The following is a 16068-nucleotide window of genomic DNA, read 5'->3' as shown; positions in this document are numbered from 1 at the left end:
TGATGCTGATAAATTGCCTCACCATTGTGGTGGGACATGTCAGGTAAACAACTCTAGTGTTTGTCCGTCATCTTTCTGGTTGTCAGCCTCCGGGTGGATTCTCTGACCCAGCCTCCTCTATCAAGTCTAGTGTGAAGATGCGATGTGGATGAGAAGAAGAATAGAGAACCTTGAACAAGGAGAACAGACAGAATGTGCAGAAACTCAAAACTCCTGGACTGTGGGTGACTGCAAACTAAGCCATCTTTCCATGGATGAGCCAGGAATGGATTTTCCCAACCCTGTAAAGATCCCAAATAACTATGTGTTTAAATACACATCTGTATCTTAGCCTTGTGTTAATCCAAGTTGGCTTTTTGACAAATAGTGTCAGTAGGGGAATCAATGTGTTTGACAAGGAGACCCCCAACATGCCCACCACTACCAATACCAAGGTGGCAAAGAGCTCCAAGAGGGACAAAGTACACCTTCAATGCAACTCTGGGTCCACCTGAATTTTATCTATATATCTATATTGATTGATACCTTGCTCAGAGAGTTGCCAAACCAACCTCAGCCAGACCAACAAGATCTGTCTACGCTAACAGGATCTCTGTGCCCAAATCACAGAGAATGCGAGCTGGTGGTTTCAGCTTCCCAGTCCTAGCAGCATTGCACTGGAACACTCTTCCACCTCACATGAGGTGTATGGAGTCCCACATTGCCTTCAGGAAAGCACTGAAAACAATGCTGTTTATCTAAGCTAACTCTTGAGGCTAACACATCGTCCCCTCAGCCTCCAGTCAATGTAGAATGTATCTGAACTATACACTGAAAATTGTAACCATATATGCGTGTCATGCATCATATTGTAACCTCGACCTCTTGTGAGAGGAATTTGTCGGTATGAAAGCTCAATGTAACCAGGAGCAACTAACGTCAATGTAACTGTAACAATGTAACTAAGACAACTTCATGCCACTAAGACAATTTCTTGCAGCAGCGCCTCGATGCTCGTGGGCTGTTAGTGCGCTTTATGAATCAAAAAAATAAATAAATAAACCATAGATAGCCAGAGGCATAGCCAGGATTGTCTAACAAGTGGGGCCTTAAGCTAATGTAGTTGGGCCCACCGCAGTGGCATTAATATCTGTAAATACTCCCACAGCACTGCTGAGTGGGCATTTACAGATTTTGGATGGCTTGGCACGCTCAGGCCCTACCCTGTCTATGCCTCTGTTAAGATAGCGTGGATATTCTGGCAGCAAACCTGGCCCTGATATATATAGGTCTGAAGTCTCCAGCTTCCCAGTGGAAGTCTAGTATAGATGCCATATCTGGGGTAAAGGTCGATGATTACTGGGGCATAGAGAAGTTCTTGTTCTGAAACCATGACACAGAGACATGTATAGTGCAAGAAGGGGTCCTGCTAGCCCAGTTAGTCTGTCAACGTTTCTATAATACACTATTGTTGAAAGTCATAGAGTTGATGGGGCGGCTCAGCTGTGAGAAGAATGTGGGTCATCCCATACCCAGGTGGAGCCTAGCCTAAAGGTAGATCCAAAAGGACCCCCATCTGTGAATCCTGAATTTGACAGAGCTCAAAATAAGGACCTGTCCCTTTAGTCAGTCAGCGTTTGATCAAACCACTTCATGCAAAGTGGACAGGGCAACAAAGGTCCTTAATTTATAGAGGTTTCCTCTATTGCACTGAAAGTAATGTCAAGGGGGAATGACCGGGCCATCTCTTGTTACCACTTCCCTTCTGAAGCATTATGTTGGAGCTAGCACGTCCATACTTGACATCAAGCCAGGAGGGTGTAGCTAAGACCCAAGAAAACGTTCTTGGAGTGTTTTTGTGGCTCAAGGGTACTCCATCATATCAAGAATTGTGATGAATTTGCTTATTGTAAGAAGACATCTAGAGTCAATGTGAGGCAAGCCCAGTTACAACTGTTTACCATCAACATACCATTTCCCGGGCGAGGCATGGATATTATGGAGACCCTAGGTCCTTCCAAATCGTGGTACAGATACATCCTATCTAGAGACATTTTCCCTGAAATACAACATGACCAAACAGATCATCAAACGCTTTATTCAGGTGGCATTCCCAAAAGATATCCTTGTTGATCAAGGGTCGGCATTTTTGTCTAAGTTAATAACAGAAGTTAAATAACTATTCCTTATAAAGACACCCTGCACCTTCATCTACAGGCTGCAAATGGATGATTTAGTCAAGAGGAGGTTTAATTAGAACTTGAAGAATCTCGCAGAGGTTAGTTAGTTGTGCCTCCTACCACTCAATGAAACTGTCAATGTAACCTGTTCCAAGTAGGGGCTGCAATTGCAGCATGAATATCTTGCAGACCAGACAGATGCAAAGCCACAAATGAAAAGCCCTCAATGAGCTACATTTGCAGCCTCTGCTCACGTTCTTTTATGTCTTCCCTCATCTGCTTGATAACTTGGTTCTAGTTTGAACTTCACTCTCCTACACTTTTGATGAGATTCTGCCCATGCATTGCTGGCCCATCCCATTCTATGTATCTCCCTGTTTTGTCCTGGGTGCTTATTTAGCATGCACAGCTTGACCTGCTCTGTCCTTGCATTGCTCCCATTTTTCCTGAAGCCAATCTGTGCACATAGTGCTTGGTTTCCTTTCTGCCCTCTCCTTCTCCTCCTTCCTGGCCAAGCTAAGGGGTCCTCTGACCCCTGCACCTGGATGCCCACCCCTGAATCTGAACTTGGCACCCTGGCATCTCTTCCCTGCACTAGATCCGGCACGACTGGACATCGGACTGTTTTGCAAAGATTTTGCAGAACTCTGCATCCATGTGACCCAAAACTGATCCACCAGAACATCTTCAGACATTGGGCCTCATTACGACCCAGGCGTTAAGGGTTAACGCCGTCGTTAACCCTTAACGCCTATTCCGATTTTAAAGGCTGCTTTTAGCAGCCGTTAAAATCCATGGCGCTAACCTGCCATGATGCTAATTACGCCACCGTAATTTACGGTGGCGTAATTAGCGCCTTCCCCACTCCCATTATGCCCTATGGGGCAACAATGGGAATGGGGAAGGGAAAATGGGAAATGGGGATTTACCGCCCCACTCACCTTGGAATGGGGCGGTAAATCCGCCATCCACCATGGTGTAAACGTAGTTTACACCATGGTGGTAAAGTTGGCGCAATTAGCGCCTGGGTTGTAATGACCCCCATTGTGTCCACGTGCCATTGAGTTTTTGCTGTCCCCGAAACCTTTGCGTGCCATCGGGTATATTCAACCAATCAATTACCTACAGAATTGGACTTACGCTCAACACCATAACACTTCACTTCTTGGCCATCTAGGTTCACCTTTCTGTTTCATCAGTGGCTCATATATTTCTCCGGCAGGGTTCTCTTGTTGGGCGCACCACTGCATAACCTGTTTCTTATATTTACTTTTAGCTTGGGGCTGACTGGTGTGTGACTTCATCCCCACCATTTCTCCCAAACCCCAGCCAACTGGGATCTTCATATATATTCACAGGGTTTTTGGGAGGAATGGCCCATGGGGACTAGGCTCACCGTAATATCCATTATCCTGACATCAACCGCTGCAGGGCTTCTGACTGACTAGCTGAAAGAATCCAAGTTTAATCACATCGAATGGACTAAGAGTACAGAGAACACCTTTAAGATGTTAAATAATTCCCTTTTCATCCCTTCTCTTAATATTGCCTAGTTTTAATGGATCTGTGTGATTTATCCGCAGCTAAATTTCCTGCAACAGAAATGACCGCATGTAAAAAGTCTGTTTTTTTCTTTTTTTCGGGTCAGCTGCAGGGGTGTCCCTCGCAGCCTTTTTTTTTAAACATTTTTTTACCGACCCCCCCCCCCAAACATGCATACCACTAAAGGTTCGAACTTTTAGTAGTTAGACCTTTTGGTGGTATGCTTTTAAGGTCTTTTGGTGGGTTCGGTAATTTTGACTCTGTAATTTTGTCCTGTACCGTTTTAATAACATATTTATCCTGCACATGGATGCCTCTCGAGCAGGTTTCGAGGTGGTATTCTCTCAAGTCCAGAATATTTTAGAACAGGCCATCTTCAGATAAGAAATGCAGTCTTTCATCATCTAATGCTATTGCAGGGTTAGGAAGCGGTGAGGTTTTTGCCTCACCTTATGTGTTGTAATGTCCAAGCGCCCTGATGCCTGCGGGCTACCAGCGCTTTACAAGCATAAATACATAAATACATCTTCTTTATCAGTTGGAAGCTTCATCCCCATGAAAATAACGAATCCACCATTGGACTTGAATGCCTGGCCAATAGATGGGCCATAGAGTCCCTCAAGTTCTACTTGACAAGACAAAACTTCACAATGACTACAGACCATGCCCACTCACTTGGCTGTGTAGGATTAAGCATGCTAACCCCACAGTCATTATTATTATGGTATAATTATTATGGTATTTGTTGAGCACAGACCTAGCTTCAAGAAGCAACAGCACACTTTACAGAGCTATACAACAGTGCAGATGCATAACAGAGCGCTTTTCAGAGATAACAACAGAACAGATATACAGTGGGGGTAGGATACAGTGGGGCACAGAGGAGGGGTACAGCTGTACAGGGTGGCGGGCATTAAGGGGGCGGACGGACGGCGTCTAGTGAGTCAGGTGGCACAGGGGGATGCAAGTCATGAGGGGGTTCTTTGTTATAAAGCTCTACTTTCTACTGTGGTCAAAGTAAGCAGGTGTGGATTACCTAAGTAGATTCCTCCATGGTAGATTCCCCCATGGTAGAATCAGAAGGCTGATAGAATTGTTAAGTCCCCTGCATAACTTTGGGAACATCTAGTGAAGTGAACAAGAGGGCCACTGTCATAATGCCTACCCCCAGGCATCCCGACCAAGCCCATCAGCCCCTGGAGCAGGCATCTAGACATTTAGTAAAACCTCAGCAGCCCCGGCTTAGGCGCCAGGCTCATAGTTATTACTTACCTCAGGCAGACCATGCTGCAAATGACTCCAATCCAGCATGAAGCCTGAAAGGGACTATTTTTTATTCGGCAGTGGTTCTAGGGACTTCTTACCTGGGACTACTTTTGAGGCTATTTAAACCACGCCCGACCAGCAACAGACGCTTCGCGTTATTCTGCATCCAGCAGCGTAACGCCTGCAGCCTGCATCCAGTCTTCTGCCACGCCCGCCTCGAATCCGGAGCTCCTAAAACAAAGAGGAAAAAAAGGGACAAGGTTAGAAAACAAACTTATTTCTATTCCACACCTGATTCTGAATCCATCTCGTCTCCGGACCTGTAAAGAACATCATTTCTCCACGCGCCGCACCTCCAGCTGCAGCGCCGTGCCATACTCACCAGTCTTCACAACATCCTTCGGGTCGGCGCTGCCTCCATCATTTCTTCGCTGAACTTCGGCACCTAGGAGACAAAAGAAAACCACAAGGTGAGCCGAGGGAACCAACAAATATAATTCTTACCACCATAGACTTACCTGATTTACCACCGGAGGCATCCTTTTGTGACTCTCCATATTTTCACGTGCCGCATCTGTAAAGAGAGACAAAACAACACGTTTTCCACGTGCAACATTTACCGGACAGCGCCGGGTAATACAGACTCTTACCTGAGCGGCACCAGTTGCCACAAGAGCATCTTTTCACGAGCCAGCTGCAAGACAAGAAAGGAAGGGGGGAACAAGAGTGAACATCGGACATATTGAACTCTATGAACTTAATACTTACTGGTCCTCACCAGGAACCTCAGAGTCAATGCTCTCCGGAACTCTCCCGAGCCTTCAAACCAGTGAAGTAACTGGAATCGACGCGCCCCTGCAAATCCACGCAGGATGGAGAGCTCATCTTTCAAGAAAGAAGGTGAGATTGCTGTGAGGGCATTTCGGAGGTGATTAGTTGGGGAGGACTGTGGGGGTGCCATCACTTGAATCCACAAGTGGCTAAATCCATCTCTCCACTTGCAGGAGAATATTTCTACGGGTTAAGCAGACAAGATTAGGAGGGCAGATCCAGTCAGTCATTGCTGCACTATGCATCACGTGGGTGGAGACCGCAGCTGTCCGGGTCCGACCGACGCCCCTGTGGGAGACAGATGAGCATAACAGAACCTGAAGCCTATCTACAAATCCCGACCCAGGCGTTATGGAAACCTCAGAAACCGACCAACTAGCCCTATTGTTAGGGGAACTTAGGGCAGAAGTGCACTCCGCACGCCAAGAGACTAATGCCCTCAGGAGAGAACTGATTGTGTCAAAGGAGCGCACTGATGATCTTGCTAGACAATTACTGCAAAACCAAGCTGGGCAAACACCATTACCTGGATTCGGGGGGAATCCAACTCCTGTTTCATCAAGCAATCCTGTGCAAGTGGTTCTACCAGGGAGCATTCCTTTAGCTCCACCCAAACGTTTTGCTGGGGACCCAAAAAAAAAGTTTGCCGTGTTTATGAACCAATGCCGCTTGCACTTTTTATGCAGACCTGGAGCTTTTCCGAACGACCAAACCAAAGTAGCCTTTGTACTATCATATCTTAGTGGCAGCACAGCTGATTGGTCAATTCCATTAGTTAACCAGGATGACCCTCTTCTTCGGGATTTTCAAGGTTTTCAATTGAGCATGGAAAGACTATTTGCCCGACATTCACAGGGAGAGGCCCTGGATAACAAACTTTTAACATTACGTCAAGGTAACCAGGATCTACTAACCTATATCGCCACTTTCAATAGGTTAGTGGTGGAAACCGGATGGCCAGAGGTAAAATGAATTACATTATTTCATCGTGGACTTCGGGGTGAACTCAAAGACGTTTTGGCCCAAGTTGTGAACCTACCTCAGGATTGTGCAGAATATATAGACTTAGTGGTCCAGTTAGACCACCGACTTCAGAATAGAAAAGCTGATCGAGCTAAGTTCGAGAATCGGGTATTGGTTAAACTCAATGTTACCCTCAAAGGAACAGATGTATCAGAACTGATGCAGATCGGGGGGGTCAAGGGACCCTTAACTCAAAAGGAAAGAGAAAGAAGACGGCAGATACAATTATGTCTGTACTGTTGGGCCTCAGCACATTTTCTACCGGATTGCCCTATAAAAACATCTAAAAGAGTAGTCGGAGTTGCTGATAAAAATCAAACAGAGCCTGATTCGGGAAACGACCACGCCCGACAAGCCTAGAGGTCCACTTGCCGAGCTTGAAGAAGGATACTCAGACCTCGCACTTCATCATACCAATGGTCCTTATAGATCCAAGGCAGCCATCACGTATGCACGCAGTGAGGGCATACATTGATAGCAGGGCCTTAGGAAACTATGTGGACCACGAGTTGGCTTCTAGGATGAATCTATCTCTCTGCAAAAAGACCACTTCGGATGTCATCACCACAGTCGATGCAACTGAAATTGCCTCTGGGCCTGTAACTCATTCCACCGCAGAGATGACACTATTGGGTCAGGATGGGCATCGAGAGACTATTGTGTTTGATTTAATCAAAGTCCCGCAGTTCCAAATAATACTGGGGATACATTGGTTGGAAACACATAATCCTTGTATTGATTGGCGAGAGAAGAGAATAACCTTCCCGGATTGTGCACATACTTGTTACCCGAAAAAACCCTTGAACCAAGGCCTGGCCACAGTCGCTACTCCAGTCGTGCAGTTACCTCAGGAATATCAAGAATTTGGGGTTGTTTTCCAAAAGGAACAGGCAAACACCCTACCACCTTACAGATCATACAATTGTCAAATCAATCTCATACCCAGTGCACAACCTCCATGTAGTAGGATCTACGCCCTTACGGAACCCGAAAACCTTCACCTACGACAATACTTGGACCAATACCTTGCTAATGGTTTCATTTGTCCATCCAAGTCCCCTGCATCTTCAGCTTTGTTCTTCGTGCCTAAAAAGGAAAGTGACCTCAGAACATGCATAGACTACCGCGCATTAAATCAGATCACGGTTAAGAACCGATACCCATTGCCTCTGATCCCCGAATTACTACACCAAGTAAAGGACGCTTGCATCTACACTAAATTAGATCTCCGAGGGGCATATCATCTGGTACGTGTAAAGAAAGGCAACGAATGGAAGACTGCTTTTCGCACTAAGTACGGGTTATTCGAATACCAGGTGATGCCCTTCGAGTTGCAATGCACCAGCAGCCTTCCAGTATTTTATGAACGATGTCCTTCGTGAACTCATTGATGTTTGTGTTGTGGTGTATATCGATGATATTCTAGTATACTCCTCTTCAGAATCTGACCATGTGAAGCACGTCCGAGCAGTCCTTGAGAAATTGCGCCAGCACAAACTATATGCAAAACTAGAAAAATGCGTTTTTCATGCCACAGAAGTTGAATTTCTTGGGTTTATCCTGACCCCAAAGGGAGTCTGAATGGACTCACGAAAGGTGGACGCAATCCTTAAGTGGCCATCACCAAGTTCAGTTAAAGGAGTACAAAGCATGCTCGGCTTTGCCAATTTCTACCGCAGATTCATCCCAGATTTTTCACATGTCATACATCCCATCACAGCACTCTTGCGAAAAAATAAACGCTTTATGTGGACTGAAGAAGCTGAAAATGCCTTCCAAGAGCTGAAAGCTAAATTCACGTCTGCACCTGTGTTAAAGCACCCGCGCCCTGAACTTGCATACATAGTGGAAACTGATGCATCCAGTCTAGCCATGTGAGCTGTCCTGTCTCAAAAGGACCCTGAAACTGGCCAGCTTCACCCAGTAGCATTTTGGTCCAGAAAGTTCTCGGCACCCGAGTTAAACTATGCGGTTACCGATAAAGAATTAGCCATCAAATCCGCCTTCAAGGCTTGGCAGCATTATCTTCTCGGTGCCAGGCATACCATTACGTTAATCACGGATCACCGGAACTTGCAGTATTTAAAAACAGCCAAGGCCCAATCGTCGCGTCAACTTCGATGGGCATTGTTCTTTGCCGAGTTCGATTTCGTGATCACATATCGACCAGGTTGTAAAAATGGCAAGGCAGATGCCTTATCCCGAATAGGGATGGGAGAAGCATATGCGAACCCGGAACCGGTGCCTATAATTTCAGAACAAAGAATTCTTGGCATAACCACTCTACAGACACTAGAGGATATTCAAGTAAAGATCTAACAACTCTTCGATCCAATAGCCCTGCAGGACTGGGTGAAGAAAGGCTCGGACTACTCAGTCATCAATGACCTACCTTATTATCAAGGGCGACTATTTCTACCACACAAGGAACTACAAGAACTAGTCATCTCCAATTATCATGACACCCTGATGGAAGGACACCCAGGTATCGCAAAAACTGAAGCTAAAATTAAGAGACAATTCTGGTGGTCCACCTGGCGAAAAGACGTAAAGTCATTTGTAATGTCTTGTGGCATTTGCGCCCAAAACAAAAGTCAGAAGAAAAAACCAGCTGGCCTCTTACAGCCTTTGGATATTCCACCTACACCATGGCACACCTTATCGTTAGACTTTATTACAGATGTACCTCTATGTAATGGATTTAACACCATTCTAGTTATTGTGGATCTTTTTTCCAAGATGGCTCACTTTATTCCTCTAAAGGGATTACCTTCTGCTTCAATTTTGGCCAAGGAGTTCCTCGAAAACATTGTTCGAATACACAGATTTCCTTCCGTATTGGTCTCTGACCGAGGTAGTCAATTCATTTCACATTTTTGGAATGTTGTCAACTGGCGCAAATCGACTGAGGTTATCAACCAGTCACCATCCCCAGACCGATGGTCAGACGGAGAGGACCAACCAGACCCTTGAACAGTACCTACGTTGCATGCTACACCAGACCGAAAGTAATTGGAAAGATATTTTATGGATTTCTGAGTATGCATACAATTACTCTGTACATTCAGGAACCGGACAAAGCCCCTTTTATACCATATATGGACATCACCCTCGAACCTCAGAACTAGATTCGCCTCAGCATTTAGAAATGCCTGCAGTTAGTCATTTGCATTCTATTTCACAAGCCTTTAAAGAGGCAACAGAACATTTGAAACAAGCAAAAGAGAAATATAAGAACAATGCTGATCAACATAGAAGTGAAACTCCACAATACCAGATTGGGGATCAAGTTTGGCTGGCTACAAAACACATACCTCGGAAGGGAACTCAGACTTTTAACCCTTGATATTTGGGACCTTACACTATTAAGGCCATTATCAACCCGGGAGCCGTCAAATTGGAATTACCCTCTAATATGCGCATTCATCCTGTCTTTCATGTTTCACTTTTAAAACCAGTTCAACCAGGAACAAGATTAACCAAACCACCCGACCCCATCTTGATAGATGGAGAACCTGAATTCGAGGTAAACAATATCCTGGACTCCAAGATGGTTAAATCAAAACTTTTTAATTTAATTGATTGGAAGGGCTACGGACCACAAGAAAGGTCATGGGAACCTAGTGACCACGTCCATGCACCTCGGTTGGTGAAAAGATTCCATCGGAACTTCCCAGACAAACCAGGGCCCAGGGGAAGAACAACTTTAGGAGGGGCCTTGGGGGGGGGGTGCTGTCATGATGCCTACCCCCAGGCATCCGGACCAAGCCCATCACCCCCGGGAGCAGGCATCTAGACATTTAGTAAAACCTCAGCAGCCCCGGCTAGGGGCTATCTGGGTTCAGTCCTGGCGCCTTAGGCACCAGGCTCATAGTAGAAATCAGTCCTGGCGCCTAAGGCGCCAGGCTCATAGTCATTACTTACCTCAGGCAGACCATGCTGCAAATGACTCCAATCCAACATGAAGCCTGAAAGGGACTATTTTTCTACAGGGACTATTTTCTATTCGGGTGTGGTTCTAGGGACGTCTTACCTGGGACTACTTTTGAGGCTATTTAAACCACACCCGATTAGCAACACACGCTTCGCGTTATTCTGCATCCAGCAGCGTACCGCTCACCGTGCCTGCAGCCTGCATCCAGTCTTCTGCCACGCCCGCCTCGAATCCGGAGCTCCTAAAACAATGAGGAAAGAAAGGGACAAGGTTAGAAAACGAACTTATTTCTATTCCACACCTGATTCTGGATCCATCTCGTCTTCGGACCTGTAAAGAACATCATTTCTGCACGCGCCGCACCTCCAGCTGCAGCGCCGCGCCATACTCACCAGTCTTCACATCATCCTTCGGGTCGGCGCTGCCTCCATCATTTCTTCGCTGAACTTCGGGACCTAGGAGACAAAAGAAAACCGCAAGGTGTGCCGAGGGAACCAACAAATATAATTCTTACCACCATAGACTTACCTGATTTACCACCGGAGGCATCCTTTTGTGACTCCCCATATTTTCACGTGCCGCATCTGTAAAGAGAGACAAAACAACACGTTTTCCACTTGCAACATTTACCGGACAGCGCCGGGTAATACAGACTCTTACCTGAGCGCCACCAGCTGCCACAAGAGCATCTTTTCACGAGCCAGCTGCAAGACAAGAAAGGAAGGGGAGAACAAGAGTGAACATCGGACATATTGAACTCTATGAACTTAATACTTACTGGTCCTCAACAGGAACCTCCGAGTCAATGCTCTCCGGAACTCTCCCGAGCCTTCAAACCAGTGAAGTAACTGGAATCGACGCGCCCCTGCAAATCCACGCAGGATGGAGAGCTCATCTTTCAAGAAAGAAGGTGAGATTGCTGTGAGGGCATTTCGGAGGTGATTAGTTGGGGAGGACTGTGGGGGTGCCATCACTTGAATCCACAAGTGGCTAAATCCATCCCTCCACTTGCAGGAGAATATTTCTACGGGTTAAGCAGACAAGATTAGGAGGGCAGATCCAATCAGTGTTACTCACCACTCCGAAACAGGCCGAAGATGTGGAGGAGTGACCTTGGAGATGATGGTGGTACAAGAATCGATATTCAGCCTTCCATCCCAGCTCCCCTGAGTACAAGACTCAGGCTTCCTTAAAGAGGGGCACTTTTCTACAATGTACCTCTCTGCTGTTTCAGTTGGGACAGACAGAGGTGTCAATTGAATATAAGAGCGGGGAGAACACACACCGCCAATACCAATGCTGCAAAGGAATACAAAGATATTAGACAGTGTTGAATTAAAGGCACGTAATCAGAACAGTTGTATTAATTGGGAAACTACCTAGGTAAGTATTGGAGTGGAGCTTCCCCGGGGCGGATCTACAAAAAATAACACAATGAGTGGGTATATTCTAAAGAGCCTTCTAAAGTATCAATCCCAACTATATATCGAACTGGTAACAACTAACCTGAATAAGGATATTTGAGGAAAGTAATCCAGGAAACAGAAGACAACGAAAGGAGAAAATAACAAACAGGAATATTAGTATAGGGAAGTAGCCCCGAACGGCACGAGGGTCGCACTAGTGCCGGGTTGGTGCAGTTTCAGCAGAGCGTTTATATGCACTTGAAGATAACTTCACAATATAGTCGCTCAATGTCCCAGAATCCAACAGAAGACAAATCTCCAAACAAGTCGTGGAGAGAAAATAGTAGCAGAGACAGGATTTGTCAATTATAAGTATGTACCTGAGCACACATGCATCCAGAGTAGGCGTAAAGTTCCGGATTGTTGACAGCAAGTCCTCTGCAAGGAAGGCTTTGGTTCCGTGTCCAGAAGCGGCAACCTGGAATGAAGTACCGCAAGAGACAGCAGGAAGCCGGATCCAATAACGTTCCGAGTCAAAAGCCAGACGAGCACGACAGGAAATAAAGGAGTAGGCAAGCCAATCCAATAGTCAGGCAAAGATCAGAACCAGGAAATCAGATAAGGAATCGTGGAGAAGACACGAAGTAGTAACAGACGTAACCGCTTGTAGCTTGTAACGCTAATTAGCAGCAACGAGCCCCTTGAAAGACAGTGGTTTTATAGCCGTATGGGGGCGTGTCTTGCCCTACGTCTTCCACGTACAGGACGTGTCAGCTGACCCAGAGTCCGTCGTAGTTTGTATAGGCGCCATGGCAACCTGTATCTGGTCCACAGAGGAGCTTGTAAAGAAGTCGTATTCTGCAAGGAGGCCCGCAGGAAGCCCGAAGTGTAACAGCCAGTCATCGCTGCACTACGCATCACGTGGGTGGAGACGGCAGCTGTCCGGATCCGACCGACGCCACTGTGGGAGCAAGGTGAGCGTAACAGCCACATGCCTCCCCTGGCTATTGGATGATGGGCCTGGGGGGGACTTGGTAGGGGGAGATCTCCTTGTCACTCCCACTTAGTCCCATAGCAGAGAAGAGTCAGATGAGGCAATTTAGTGGCTCTGTCATGTTAAGAGAGACAGATCCTATCCTTAGGAAACAAACAAGGCAGATTCATCAATGCAATGTCCTCCTATCCCCAAGATGAGTACTTCATGTAGTCCTGGAGCACACAAAAAAGTAGACCCTGGAACATTAAGGGATCGAAGCCTTGAGAGTTGAAGGAAAACATAAAGCAAAGGAATGAGATTCTTTTGACACCATTAGTGGACACCCACATAGGCACCAGAGACACCCTGAAATCTCCTATGGCACTCACACCTCGAGCCTGCATAGGGATCAGAAACACACCACAATTTCCTACAGCAATCACAAAGTAAGACCATGTAACAACGCAACGCAATTCCCTGCAATGACAGACCACAGAGTTCACACAGGGAAATGGCACCAAATTCAAAAGTGCTTTTAGGTTGCTCACCATCAATGAACACTCCATTGGCTCACAAGCACAAGCTATATGCATTTGCAAACAGCGGGAATGCCGTAAATAGCCTGCGGCCCACAATTGATAGGTGCAAAATCCAAGATGGTGCGTCAGCCTTTTCATTGCTTGGTCCAGCTTCAAAGCCAGTACAGGTGAATTAACTGAAAGTAGCCAATCAGAGGCTAACACCCATTCACATCCACAGGTATAGACGCTTGCAGAAAGACCAACCCGAGGGGAGGGATTACAGGGCTATATAAGCTCAGAGTCCCTGTCAGGTAGTGTGTGTGTGCATGGAGAGGGAGGATGTGGCAGGAGGGTGGAGTGAACTGGCGGTTATTGAAGGAGGAGGTGGACGGGGCGTTCTAAGAAAAAAAGGAGAGAGTGGAGGAGGCTGAAGATGTGAGAGGGATTTAAGGATGCAGAGGCGAAGAGTTGAATATCACGAGGTGGTTTGTTTAGAAAAGCATGAGATGGGCGGCACAGAAAAACAGCGAGAGGTTGGAGTTGAACATCAGGAGCTGGTTGGGTAAGAATGGGTCAAAGCCAGGGTGGAAGTAGGAACATCAAGGAGGAGCAGGTCCAGAACAGGAGAGAAATGTTGTGGTAATGGAAGAAATCGGGACCCGAGAAGAGGTAGGTGATAAGCCCCACAAACGTATCTGTGGAAACTGGTAAGGTAAAGCCAGCTGGCTCCGTCTAAAAGTTGAAGAAAACCTCAGCTGCAATCTGCAGCTTGCGGCAGAGACACTGTGACGTCTACAGAAGCTACGAGAAGAACCGGAGGTGGTTGTAACGCACCGTCAATCAGAGAGAAGCAGAAATGTGATCCCGGGTGACCCTCTTACGTTAAACGAAACCTATGTTCACCAGAGAATCATGTAAAACCTCTTTATGGTCCGCACCCAGCTACATGATATTAATTAATTCAAAGCGTAATTAACTGGTATTGATATATGTTTTATTTAATCGTTTGCATTGCTTTGAATTCTATTTTGCATACATTTTGCAGTTTGCATATCTCTTTGCTATTTTCAACCAAGATTGTGACTTGATTGTATTTCAGAATGAATGCATACACAGGGCAGATGTACTTACTTTCCGTCTCCAATGTCTTTTGTAGTTTTGGGCCGCCTATGTGCCCTGCGAGACTCAAAGTAAAGATGCCGTGAAGCGCACCCTGGAGCAGATTGATATTATTCACAGGATGTGTGATAAGTACCCTCATGACTTTCAGTGTGTTAAGAGCAGCACAGGTGAGTGAAGTGAAGGCTGAATACAATAGGGGCTTGAGGTGTGACATGCATGTGGGCATACAGTGATCTGGTGGACACATGGGGCTATATCTACAATTCAATATGCCGCAACTGGTGCAACATGGAAAGGCTGGTGGGTTTGAGCTAGGATTTTGCAGTGCTTTGCTGAGTGTAATTCAGTTCACAACCAAAGACATACAAAATTCCATCAAGCAGGACACCGAACTACTTGAGAAAAGAGTGGGTTGTTCCGAATCCTTCATTCAAGCACTACCGCAAGATATATACGTGAGCTTACTCAGCAGATATTAGGGAAAGGATGGACACAGTACTAGCAAATATTGAACACCTTGGAACCCCCTAAAGGAGGGAGAATTGTGCATGCAAGAACTGATTGAAGGAGCCAATTTGAAGAACTGGGTGGAATTAATGTTTCAGGCAGTGTTTTCCCACAGCGATAAAGAATGTGATGATTATCTATAGGGTTCTTTGGTTAGAGGCACTGAGAAGAGGCCAACATGTTTATGTTTATGTCTATTATTTGTAGTGCGCGCCTAACCCAAGGGGAGCAGGGCGCAGGCGAAACAAGATTGTATAGCTTGGTTACAGGATCGCAATAGATGGAATCCAGCTGAGGTTACATTGCTGGACAACATCAAGAACAGTGGAAGTCAAAGCAGAAAGTTATAGTTACAAGAAATTTACAATATATATAGGTTAAATGATATGTCTAAGCATAGAGGATCAGTAGATGTACAGAGTTATACACAATTTACAGTAATTAGGTATATTGCGGCTGGAAAAGCGTTAAGTATCATGTTCCTTGAGCCAGAGGATAGTATTGGCTCTAAATTGAGGGTATGGAAGGTCTTCCCTGATGGATGGTGGTAGGGAGTCCCAGAATTGTGCTGCTTTAACAGGGAAGCTGTTACCTCCAGACATAGTAAGTTTGAATCTTGGCACCAGAAGGAGGTTAGAGTTGACCTTTCTGGAAGGGCGGCAGGATGCTGGTCTGGTAAATCTCGTTATCAAGTATTGAGGGGCAGCTTGGTGGAGGCATTTGTGAGTAAGAGAGACAGATTTAAGGAATATTTTATCTTTTGTTGAAAGCCAATTGACAG

The 16068-nt window shown here is 45.9% G+C and overlaps 1 protein-coding gene across 1 annotated transcript in view; it reads left to right on the top strand.

Annotated features, from left to right (window-relative positions):
• DPEP1 (dipeptidase 1) overlaps positions 1–16068 on the top strand; it is a 176749-nt gene that overhangs the window by 71839 nt on the left and 88842 nt on the right. The window contains exon 4 of the mRNA XM_069642535.1: positions 14815–14947. Coding sequence (XP_069498636.1) covers positions 14815–14947 — 133 coding nt within the window. The remainder of the gene's footprint in view (positions 1–14814; positions 14948–16068) is intronic.

Source organism: Ambystoma mexicanum, chromosome 1q (genome assembly GCF_040938575.1).
Source record: "Ambystoma mexicanum isolate Mex_15411 chromosome 1q, UKY_AmexF1_1, whole genome shotgun sequence".
NCBI classification, from domain to species: Eukaryota; Metazoa; Chordata; class Amphibia; order Caudata; family Ambystomatidae; genus Ambystoma; species Ambystoma mexicanum.
Note: the sequence above shows the minus strand (reverse complement) of the source record. Positions and strands in the feature narration are given on the sequence as shown.